Source organism: Mycetomoellerius zeteki, unplaced genomic scaffold (genome assembly GCF_001594055.1).
Source record: "Mycetomoellerius zeteki isolate Tzet28-1 unplaced genomic scaffold, Tzet1.0 scaffold311, whole genome shotgun sequence".
In the NCBI taxonomy this organism is placed as follows: Eukaryota; Metazoa; Arthropoda; class Insecta; order Hymenoptera; family Formicidae; genus Mycetomoellerius; species Mycetomoellerius zeteki.
In genome coordinates this window covers 609795-622078 of record NW_017257296.1, presented here as the reverse complement: position 1 = coordinate 622078, position 12284 = coordinate 609795, and the positions used below count along the sequence as shown (strand labels likewise).

Genomic DNA, 12284 nt, shown 5'->3' with positions numbered 1-12284 from the left:
GAAAGAGTGAAATATTATCTTATCTTATGTAAAGGATATCGAACAATCGGTAGTAATTTATAAACAAAGTTGTTTGCACGTCAAACGGAAAAGTACTTATGCATGGAAAACATAATTTTGTTAAAATATTTGAAAATTTAGCTATATACAGATCTGAAAATAATTTTGTTTGTCATCAAAATAATTATGTGAAATGGTTGTCAAGATTTTTTCCAACATTGCTCATAATGTTTAAATGTCCTAAATACTCTCTAAATTCTTTGGAGTGGAATCTCACTCTAAAGAGTAAAAATTGAGCTAATCCTGAAAAAGACTCAATTTCCAATCTTTAAAAGTGAGATTTCTCTTCAGAGAATTTTAGAGAATAATTTTGATGGTCCAACACAAAATTATTTTTAGGCTTGTATCTATAAGCTAAATTTTCAGATACTTCAGCAAAATCGTTCTTTTCCTACTTGTTCGTGATAAACTTGCTTCATCAGTTTCATCTCGAAAATAGCGCCCTTACACGGAGAAAAATAGTTGGTCGAATTAATTGGCTGGTGGAAAATAAACAATTAAAATTCTGATTAAATCTACTAGATTTCTGGTTAAATCTACTAGAATTTTAGCAGATTTAACCAAGAAATTTTTAACGTTGGTTATCTTAACTAAAATTTCAGTAGGGATCGTTCCATTCTGGATCGTTCATTTTCCACCAGAATTTCAATTAATTCAACCAAACATTTTTCTCCGTCAGTTACAAATTAGAGACCCGATAACAGTTCGGCCACGAGATGACAAATTTTGAATTGGCCCGTCGTTTTTATCGACTTCAATAAATTAGAATGAGTAAGATAGTAAGTTAGAATGAGATAGCATATATAAAAAAAGACAGTATATATAACCTTCTTTTTCACTCTTATTTTGACAAAATTGTTAGCCATATTCTATTATAGAGTCTCTATTACAAATTAAATTGTTTGCGATAAAACCAATTATCGACAATCCACCAAAAAATCGTGACATAACGCAGACGTCGCGCACGAGAGAAGACCGGTTCATTCGCAAGGTGAAGAACGCGACCATGATCGATTAACGATTCGCGGTCAGTGATCGATCATGCATTCAGGAGCGCGTTTCGAACGGCCGTCACGTGGTCGCGACCGAAATCGTCGTCGAAGATCCGGTCTCGAAGTAGCAAAGAATATCGCGGATCGGAGCGGGCGGTCCCCGCGATATCTTGCGTTCTCGGAACGGTGCGCGGGGTGTTACCCCGGTGCGTTTACATGGCATCCGACGGTGGTGGTGGCCACGACATCTCGATCGCGAAGAGCGTTGTTTGATCGCGCAATGACGGTGGCGGCGGTCGAGAGGGCGGCCGGTCGCACGCGGGTGGTGGTTGAAAGGTCGCGGCCTCCGTTATTGATATGGTTACGGAGAGCGCACTTTGGACCAAACGGTCGTGCCGACTTAAGAGGAATAAAGCGCGACGGCGTTGGTTGACTTCAGTTTAGTGTCATCCTGGCTGCGTAACGCGACGCATCGTGCAACCCGACCAACCCGCTCCCCACGCTTGTTTTTTTTATATTTTTCCCCCTTTATCTCTCTCTCTCTCTCTCTCTCTCTCTCTCTCTCTCTCTCTCTCTCCTTCCGCGATCTGTAAACCGGCGAGAAATAAAACGCCGGTGAATCATGGACCCTGGCCAAGAGCGACAGTAAACTGCAACCACGAAAAGATTTTCGCGCACGAGATAATTAGGCGAGGGACTCAGGCGCACGCGAGTCGATTTCTGTTAGACAAAGAGAGAAAGAGAAAGAGAGAGGATAAAAGAGCCGCATCTTTTCATCGAGTCGCGCTGAACGCACGTGACTCTTGACGTCTCGCATTGGCAAAGACGACCGTGTTGAGAGACCACGGCCACCAAACGTTCCGCCACGCGCTTCCCACCTTCACGTTCCCGCGTGAGCCCGTCGCGATACTATACTGACATCACCATGTGGTCCATAGAACCGGGCAGCTTCACCTCCAACGGGAGCATGATCGTCGTGAGCAACAGGTTGCCATTTGTGCTGAAAAGGAACGAGATAAGCGGTCAGCTGGAGCGCAAAGCCAGGTGAGTTTCACCTTCTTCTCCCCTCTCTGAATTCTTTGGAGTAGAACCTCACTTTAAAAGAAAATTGAGCCACTCTTTCTCAAGATTGTCTTAATTTTCAATCTTTAAGAGTGAGATTTCACTTTTCAGAGTGGGATTTATTCTAAAAGACTTAGAGTCTGGATGCGATCGAAGTCTGTGTTTTGAAGCATTTGATTGAAGTATCAAAGGAAAGAATTTTACTAATTGGTCAATCAAAAAGGATGCTTCAAAGCGTTTGTAGCATTGTTGACCGTATTCTCTTTCTAGCAAAAAAACAAAAATGGAGATATGCGTGAGATCAAAGACAGAGTATAGACTGCGTATGTAAAATTGAGCCACGAAAATAAGAGAAATAGGACGCGAAGACGGCCAGTCTCTTTTTATTCAGCGGCGTAATGAGAGGGAGATTGACCGTCTTCACGTTTCTTCTCTCATTTTTGTTAATCACATTTGATATACTCTTTACATACGAATGGCGCAGTCCATGCTGTATGAATCTATGTCTTTGCGCGAGACCACGTGCAAATCGAGTGACAGTCGCGAGAAAAGAGAGGACTTGGCTGTCACTCCGTATTCAACGTTTGTCGCGAATGTTTGCGCCTTGAACGGCGTGATTGCACGATTTACGCGATCGCATAAATCAGTTCTTTAAAAAAAATCTCGTTTCTCTTACATTTTAATTGATTCTTAGTACACACGATTGTGTCATTCGTCACATTCGTGACGTCCTGCACATTTCTTTTCTACTAAAAACTAAGAATATTAAGTAATTAGATATACACACAATTTTTTAAGTACACAATCTTATAAATATTTTCTATATAAAGATGTTAAAGTATACGTAAGAATTATTGAATAATTTTTGTATATTTACTAAAGTGATGAAAATTAATCTAGGACGATCCGTCGTGTATAGTAAAGAACCGGAAAGTTATCGTGTGTATTATAAAGGATTAATAGATAAATGACTGAAATTTAATTCGCGATATCGCTCATGCAAATCATCATGTAGTACTAGCTGTTTTAAACTACGAAGTTCTGTTTTTATATGTCTATTTTTATACAACGAGACAATATGTATATCCGATACATATCTCACGCATTATTGTGTATATATCGCATTTTCTTTTGTGAACCAGATGGACTGTATTAATATTGCAGTTACTATTATTCAAGCGATTCTTTCGCAATATTTTTTAAGGTCGTAGTGTCATTAGTAATATTCAAAGTTGTCGACATTCATATCACTTTGCATTTCGTTTTTTATATATTTAACTGAAAAACCGTGGCTTGAGATAACGAATACGACAAATTACTTGCGATTATGTGTCGTCTTTGGAGTTACATCATTCGCTGCTGTCGTTATCTTTACATAAGTTATACAGTCAAACTACAGGATATTTCTATAGTTTAACAATGATTTGTATTTTATGGTATACACCGACTTGTTCTCTCGTCTCGATTGCATTTAACCCTTTTAAAGTAAAAATATGTAATGCGATTAGCAAGATGGAGTTTATTAAAAGAGTTTAATACTCGTTTCCACTAATATAAATTAACTTTAATCTCGATTCAACTTACTTTTTTCTTTTCTAATTCTAAAAATTAATATGTTAGAGAAAAATGGGCCGGAAATAAATTTTTCAAATATTTTGAATCAGTTTGATCTCGAAATTTAATTTTTTTTATTATGACACGCAGAGCGAATTATTATGAAAAAATTTATAATTGTGAAAATAATACTGTGTTTATAATTATCTAAAATAAGATCATTCTCTTAGTAACGCCATGTGGAAAATTGTAAGAGGAACGTTTCTGAGTGGAAGTTTGACTTGGGACGAGGTGGAAGGAAAGATACGTGGCAAACGTGCATATGTCATAAACAAAAAGAACGATTATTTCAATAAAAGGCGCGTCGTATCAGAAAATAAACGACGAATATATATAGATAGTCAATAGATACAGCACATCGGTGATGTAATCGGAGCGACAAAATGCAAATAACAAAGTTCAACTTAAAACTTTTGTGTTTGGAGAGCGATAGTCTTCCCACCGCGACTTCCTACTTGACAAATATGTTGACGATTTGATTTTGTACGCGACATTGTTTACATTGCTGTATCCATGACATGCGCCAGCGATCGAAAAAATTCGATGCATGCTGCAAAATCTGACTGATTGACCGAAGAACGATTGGTAATACCAGACGATTAATTGAATTCTCAGAATGTATCATCATCAGTGAAGAAGACGTCCAAATAAGAGGAGAAGATTAATTGAATTGATAAAAGAGATTTTGCGAGCGAACATGCATGAGCCGTTTTTCTTAATCACATTCAAAATAACTTTTTTCGATGAGCGTAATCTAATCGCGAGTATATAAACTCTTACAAAATGTCACGCGAGATTTGTGTATTCCGAATCGGGGTAGATTAATGCGAATTCTTAAGGTGACCCTATACGGCCACTAATACTATCAGTATTAATAAATACCGACAATATTATTGATCGTGGTTAATGTTGATGGATTAATTTTACACTGAAAAAACAATTTTGCTGAAGAATCTAAAAAGTTGGCTAGATATACGTATATCTGAAAATAATTTTGCAGGTATCTTAAGCATGACGAGCAATGCTGCAAAATGTTTTTATATTCTTTCAACCAATTTTGTCGTCCTACCTAATTGTTTTGATGATCCAGCAAAATTATTTTTCAGATCTGTATATCTAAATTTTTATAGATTCTTCAGTAAAATTGCTCTTTCGGTGTAGAATACTGACGATGATCTGGATCTTGATTTTCGAGCATTAGTATCGCTTTATTAGAATCTATGTCATAATTGCAGTGCAATAAATATTGTAAACATTAGTACGAAATTATGAAATGATCAAAAATTTACTTGCTTTCTCTTGAATCAGATTTTTCTCTTTTTCTATTGTAATACTTGTTTGATTTAAATGAAACTTACAATTAGAGAAAATTATCTATGTTATAAAAGAAATATTTCGCGGTAACTTTTCCATTGTTTCTTTCGTTATAAATACATAAACGGAACGCAGTGCCAATGAATCCCGGTCTCTCCTATTATTGACCGTATATCACCTTTAGGATCGTCTTAATTTGCGAATTGAAATCAGACTTGTTGTATATCCTTGTATTGTATTATCATTGCACAATTCAATGATACGACAAAATGTGTCTTCGCTTATCATTGTATCAATTTTAATGTTATGACTACTATGCGATTGCAACGATGATATGATTCGCGGATACGTAATAAGTTTGTATCCGCTTTTTTACACTCACGATGTGTTTACGTCCCGAAATTGATGCAGCAGAGATAAAAGAATTGCGGGGTGAAAATGCAAACTGTGCAAAGGAAGTATTGTTCTTCATAATCAATCTTTGATTTCTATTTTTCCTATTATATTCAATTAAATCATATATTTTTTATCGCAGAAACGTTTCCAATACTGAACTATAAGAAGGAGCAATGGTAACCTAACCTAACCCCTTAGGTTAATAACATTTTATTGTTTTTAACTTCCATATGTGTAAATCAATCTATTTCCCTAATTAATTTCAAAGTAAACATCGTATATATTACGTATGTATTTAGTAAATAAACTTTAAGTCAAATTTAATACATTTTCTTGAATTAAATTAACAATTTAATTCAAGGAGTAAGTAGTGGCGCGATTTATAAAAATGATTAAAAATAACTCTAATTGAATATAATTTGACATTACAAATTTAATAGTGTTCTGAATCGAAAATATGATTTCATTCTAGAGATAACGCCGCAGCACAGACTTTTATCTGTACATAACGCATAACGGCATAGTGTATAGCGAATCAACTAATCCGAATCTTTCCTTTCCTTCCATGGAAAAGAAGAATTTCGATTGGTTGATTACCTTATGCACTATGCATTATGTGTTATGCAAGAGTCTGTGCTGCGGCTAATAATGTTTATCAAATTAATTTGCAATTCACTTCGACATTGCGTTACAATAATTTCTTATAAATCAATTTTTTTTATTTAAAAAAATTAATTTTTTGTATGCAAACTCAAGTAAACCTCGCGAATGATCATCAGTGTTATTTCTAATATAATATTTTTCAGAGAGGATGAACATATAATTATGCTCGAGCGATCGATTTTTACGAAACGGTAATAAAGTGTTTTTGGCTAAGAACGGAAAGTTTAATTAGGCTAACGAAAAGATAAATTAGGCTACGTGTATCGCCTGTAACATCGTATATGAGTCGCTCGATGATCGTAATTACCGCAAATTTCTCAAAGGCATTGAAAGCAGTCGATAAACGGTACGTCACCTGCGTCATAATTGTCGCACGTGTCTATCGCGTGTCTGCCGGTCGCGTCCGCGTGTTTCATGCTCTTAGACTGCCCACGCGAAATCTCATCACAGCTCACGATCGAGCTATGTATTCGCGAAACGACTCACATCGGTTCATGGAAAAACACTGACGCGAGCGTGCAGCGGTTTCTGATTATCGTTCTGAAGTGATAATACGAACCGGTCAATTTTCGACATGGGATGTATCAATGAGCTTGATTACGTCGAATCTGTTTATTGCACACGTATGTCGAATCGTTCGGTTCAGTTTGTGTAAACTTATCCTCTTTTTTTGCTACATCATCCGATATTGTCGCGCTAAATCAATACAACGTTGCTAAAATGTCAAAATTTTTTGCAATATTGCTTATCATACTTGAAATTCTTACGTAATTATATTGATAATAAAACAAAATTACAGCAAAAAATTCTTTTGAATCAGTTGATGTTTCTTATAGATTTTTGGATGCCGAAAATCATGCCGCTAGCCAAATTCACCAGCATGAGGTTTTCGTAATATTCTGCAATATCTGACATTTTTTTGTAAAAAATATTAGCAAATATAATCAATCTTGAAATTTTGATCAGAAGTCATGAATACATGTACATTGTTCTCATTTTCTAAAATGTATTTTTTTAAATCTCAATATCTTATTTTTCAACCACGATATGAAGGATTTAAATACAGATTTTTGTGAGCCTTTTAAAAAAAATGTAAAATATCGCAAAAAACATTTTTTGCACATTAAACCTCAATTATTTCAGAATTTTAACGTGCTGGTAAAGTTTGGTTTGCAACCTTGTTTTTTCAGCATCCAAAAATCTATAAAAAAACACCTAGTTCAAAGTTATTTAAAAAAAAAACATTTTTTGCTAAACTAGTGTTATTTTCAGATTTATATCTAACTAAATTTTTTATAGATACTTCGGGAAAATTGTTTTTTTCCGTGTACGTAAAGATCAATCAGGAGGTGATCATAAGGCACAGCATAGTCCACGTGGGAATCTATACTGTCTCCTTTCATTCACCCATTCTTTGATCAATTTGACGTCAACCTTTTCATCGGGGAGGAAAAATAAATCGTGCGCGATGTTGAGAAAGTTTGCTTGAAAGTATAAACACGCGTTGACTAATTAGTGAATTGTATCGCGTAATAGAACAGCACGATACCCGCGCAATGATCGAAGTTCACGTACTTTCGACAGTTTTAACGCACGTTAAGAACTCTCTTGGTTGCTTACGAGCAAGGCGAGCACAATCGACGCATTACGTAAACAAGTTGATTATACACAATGTTGCGTTTAAACGTGTCCGCTAAATGTATAATTAATTACGGTAATCGCGTCCTGACAAAACCGCGACGGTCAATTAATACGATATATGACTATCGCGTACGATCTCTCTAATATACTTTTATACGCGAGAAAAATGTGTTTCTTTCATTTATGATTAAAATACAAGCGAAATAAAGCAATAAAATGACGAGAATACAAGCATATCCTTTAACATCGATTCTCACAAGATTCTTTTTCGCTGTCTTGAAATATTTACATTCGGAATAAAACTGCTTTGAGACAACAACACTATCTCTCTCGACTTCTCATTAAAGAGTCGAGACACATTCTGATAGTGATTTCAGGCTGATATTTATAATCGGTTCTTATTTCAAAACCGTCTTAAGTAATGTCTTAAGATGCTAATACGGTTCTATAATTGATTTATAACATCTTAAAGTAAGATCGTCTTAAATTTATTTTAAGTATATTTAAGATGATCTTAAATATAAGAACCAACTATGAATATCAGCCTTAAACTTTGTTTCTTACGATTAGACGTTTACATTCTATTTTTCCCATTTTTTAATTCTATGATAACGAATAATATCAAATTTTCTATTTTTGTTTTTTTTTATTCTGTGTATTTAATGTATGCATTGAAAACAATTGAAATGGAAAGCAGTTAAAATTCAAGAATATGCTCAATGCGATTTTCAAATTGTTTTCCGTTCTATTAATGTCAACGATCAAATTAAAATGTCAGATATAATTAAAATTCTCTGCGTCGTTTTCACTCACAGGTAGGTGAGCTACAGGTAGATGAGAAGGCTCACTGTTAATGATCTAATGGTATCGAAACTTTTGTAATGTTTTTCAAAATATCGTAACGTTAATACAGCTGGATTTTTTGATAAGAGACAAAGAAAAAGAGCTATTTTTTTATATAAATAAATAATTTTATAATAAAATATTTAATTTTTTAGAATTATAATTTTTTTAAATTACAGCTTTTTTTATAATTATAATAATTTATTTAAATAAAATGAGAGACTATCCTACATACTTTTCTCTCTAATTCTACCATAAAATATATTCTTTCAAATCTGAAACTCTTACTTTTTACGAGCTGTTTATTTTTGCTCATCTGTATCTTTTCGTGAATTTCTCTTTCTTTTACAGCGCCGGTGGTCTGGTAACCGCGGTAGCGCCTGTTGTCATAAACGGAAATGGAGTGTGGGTCGGATGGCCGGGTATGCACATGGAAAACCCGAACGAGCCAATTCCCGAATCAGATCCCAACGATCGTACGCCGACGGCTGGTCTACTATCGCGCAAGGTGAGTCACTGTTAATGACGATGGCAATCGCAACGTGTTGATATTTTGTTACGACCGCAATTTGCGACGCTTTACGTAACCATGTAGTCTTTATTTTTCTTTTACATACGATCGTTCATACGTAGAAAAAAAAGAAAAAACAGTTATTTAATCCGCGTATTGTTTAGAAACCACTTTGACCCTCTTGTGTGCAAATTTTCAATACAACAGCCGATTAAATCGCTAGGACGGTCATAGATTCGTTATACTGTCACATACTGTGAGAACGTTGGTTTTACGTTATAAATATGTTCAACGATTGTTGCATCACAGTGTGCAGACAATCGCGACTCACATATTTAAATTAAGCGATTTTTTTCTCGCATTCCCTTAAAGTTTTGCGATGCATCCTGAATTGACGTTTTTCGAGATGGATATGCGTTTCCCAAAATTTTTAATTTATGTTGATTTATGCTAATTAAAAAATACTAATTAATTTCAAGGAACCAAAATAATATAACTCACTAAAAAAAGAATCAATACTAAGTATTTTATTAAAAATAAAATATTTGCAGATACAACATAAGGAAAATTGAATTATTTAACATTTTTCACAAAGATTTATAGTAGAGTGAGTCCAATAGACCCATCAATTTCGGAAAGTCAATATTCAACCTTATTATAGGTTGTTAACAATTTAAAGATTGAAACTTGCTCTTGATCTTCGTTCTCAATCACCATGTCGTAACGGTACCTTTTTAAGATCTTCAATCTTTTAAGGTATTCAAATATTAAGTACTTTGAGACATTCACGAAGGTCTTTTGGGTATTTAGACTAAAACGAGGTCAAGAAAGATTTTCATAACTAGAACTCAGGTGAACCAAGCGATGCGTTATCATTATCACCGATTCGATTACGCGAAGTATACCATGCTTGGCATTGACAACGTATACCACCTCCGCGTGGCAAAGAGGATAGTCAGCCGTTCCCCACCTCGATCAACCTGTAATATTCCATACGCTATTGAATGTTTCGACGCTGCTTTCCTGCAAGCAGCGTCGACAATAATTTAACGACAGCAATTTCCTATCTCTCATTTGTGACAACTAGGATCAGCGCTATTCGATCGATACACTGTTAAATCTATAATGTCAAAAACTATTGTTTTAATATAAAATGGTGATATATTGAATAGGAACAGTGACTTAAATTAGGTTAAATTTGATACTATATAGATTTAACGGTGTAATGCCACATATATGAATTACTTGATTGCGAATTTATGAAGTAACGAGTTTACAAAGGGTTCGCGAATTGCATTATATCGACTATACGAAAATTGCTTTTTACAAAGTAGAAAAAAGTGGTAAAGTAGATCGATTCGGAGATGTCCTTTTCCTTTCGATGCTAGAAAATTCGGTAATAGTTGAAAGCAGCTTATATATTCGTTTAAAGAATAGACTTTTCGCGGCAATGCAATGTCGCGTATTTTCCGACCAGAGCAACGCGACTGTGTCTTCTGAGAAGCGATTACTTTATTCTCTTTCAACACGTACTACACGTAGAGCATAAAGCTTTTATAATGATTAATGTGCGCACTTCATATTGCTAATCGTCGTAAACCGCTTTGTCGTTAACTAGATTGAAACAACACGATAAGAACGGCGCGCTTTAACAGGTTTTTATTGGAAAATTTCTGGTATGGATAGAGAAACGTTCGGTGGCCTGTTTTCCTTTGTAGAAAAAATGACGTAGGAAACAAATGTTGAAATTTCGACGTTTGGACACGCCGATATATCCGGCACAACGGTATCGATCACGTAACGGTATTATGCATGTAAATACATTCCTGCGCCACGTGTGAACTGAACTAACTGATTTTCGATTTCCAATTCAATAGTTCATCTCCGAGATGGAATTTGAATAAACATGCATTTTCATATATCATATAAATATATAACATCAAGTGCGTTTAGCACCTATTTATTATTATTATTAGCATCATTATATCGTTCTTCTTCTTTCTTTTCTTTTTTATTATTAATTACTTTTATTAATATTATTGGATGACTGGAAGCAGAAGTGTTAGTCTTTTTTTTTCAACGTACGTTCTGGTATAATTTTTGTAAATTCAAATAATTTAGCTCCTTATCGTATATTTGTAAAACTGATATCGAATTACCTGAAACGCCATATTTTATAATGATGCACATAATCTTACAAAATAACAGTGAACACGATGAGCGACGAAGCTTTATATTTGACATTACATATAATTTTCTCTGTTCTTAACGAGGATACTGCCTCACAATACATGCAAATGATCGTGTTAAAGACTGTAGTAATTTTGAAGGCACGAAGGCCCTTGTATGGATCTGATGAGATATGAAAAGTGTGCTCAATTAAGAGCCCTTAAATCGGATGAAACCGTTAATGCCAAACGCTATTGTCGTCAATTAAATGATTTGATGGCTGAAAAAAATAGAAGAAAAGTATTAAAAAAGTACAAAAATTTCTGCACACACCTAATATTATCAGTTGCCTAAAACGATTTCATGTATGAATAAGTCCAAAATGGTTGGCACTGTCACGGATATTCGTGTCACGAGTTCAATCGGTGGGTTATCAACTGTAACAGCGTTGTAAGCCTATGTCTGTGAAATGATGATTTTTAGCTAGCTGTCGGTATGTTATGTATGCTATTAATGGATTAGCAGACCAAGCAGACACCACGTATACACCCACGCGCGGACGTCGCGATGGATCACGTGAATCGCCGCAAGAGTCTTCAAGATCGTCGATAATGATGTCCAAGCGATAGCCTTGATAGCCTTCGACATCGTTAAATAAAACAGCGCAGGCGGTGATTAAGCCCGGCGCGACCGGGCAGGCTGCGTGGCGACGAATGATTATTATCGTTACGTGAAAATTCAATAATGGCGCGGCTTACTCAGACGGCATTAGATTACTCGGCAAAAGAGGAAAGGAGAGAAGACAATCCCGGAAAGTATTAATTTTTTATGCCCGTATCAGACTACGGATTGACGATTACGATTGTAACGGTTGCCCGGTTCTACTTCAACCAATCACGATGTAGCGAGTCCATTGTAATTGGCTGAAATAGAACCGGGCAATCGTCAATCGTAATCATTAACCTGTAGTCTGATAAGGTAAACGTCCCAGTGTCCGGACATGTACCTATGTCGGGACA

At 35.4% G+C, this 12284-nt stretch overlaps 1 protein-coding gene across 2 annotated transcripts in view; it reads left to right on the top strand.

Moving 5' to 3' along the window:
• The window catches only part of Tps1 (Trehalose-6-phosphate synthase 1), a 29874-nt gene that overhangs the window by 7681 nt on the left and 9909 nt on the right, over positions 1 to 12284 (top strand). The window contains exons 1-3 of one of the 2 annotated variants that reach the window (XM_018451524.1): positions 1271 to 1476; positions 1991 to 2096; positions 8937 to 9093. In XM_018451524.1, coding sequence (XP_018307026.1) covers positions 1410 to 1476; positions 1991 to 2096; positions 8937 to 9093 — 330 coding nt within the window. In that variant the 5' untranslated portion in view covers positions 1271 to 1409. Of the gene's footprint in view, positions 1 to 1270; positions 1477 to 1990; positions 2097 to 8936; positions 9094 to 12284 lie in introns of those variants that run through there. The other variant, XM_018451525.1, reaches the window with a different exon arrangement.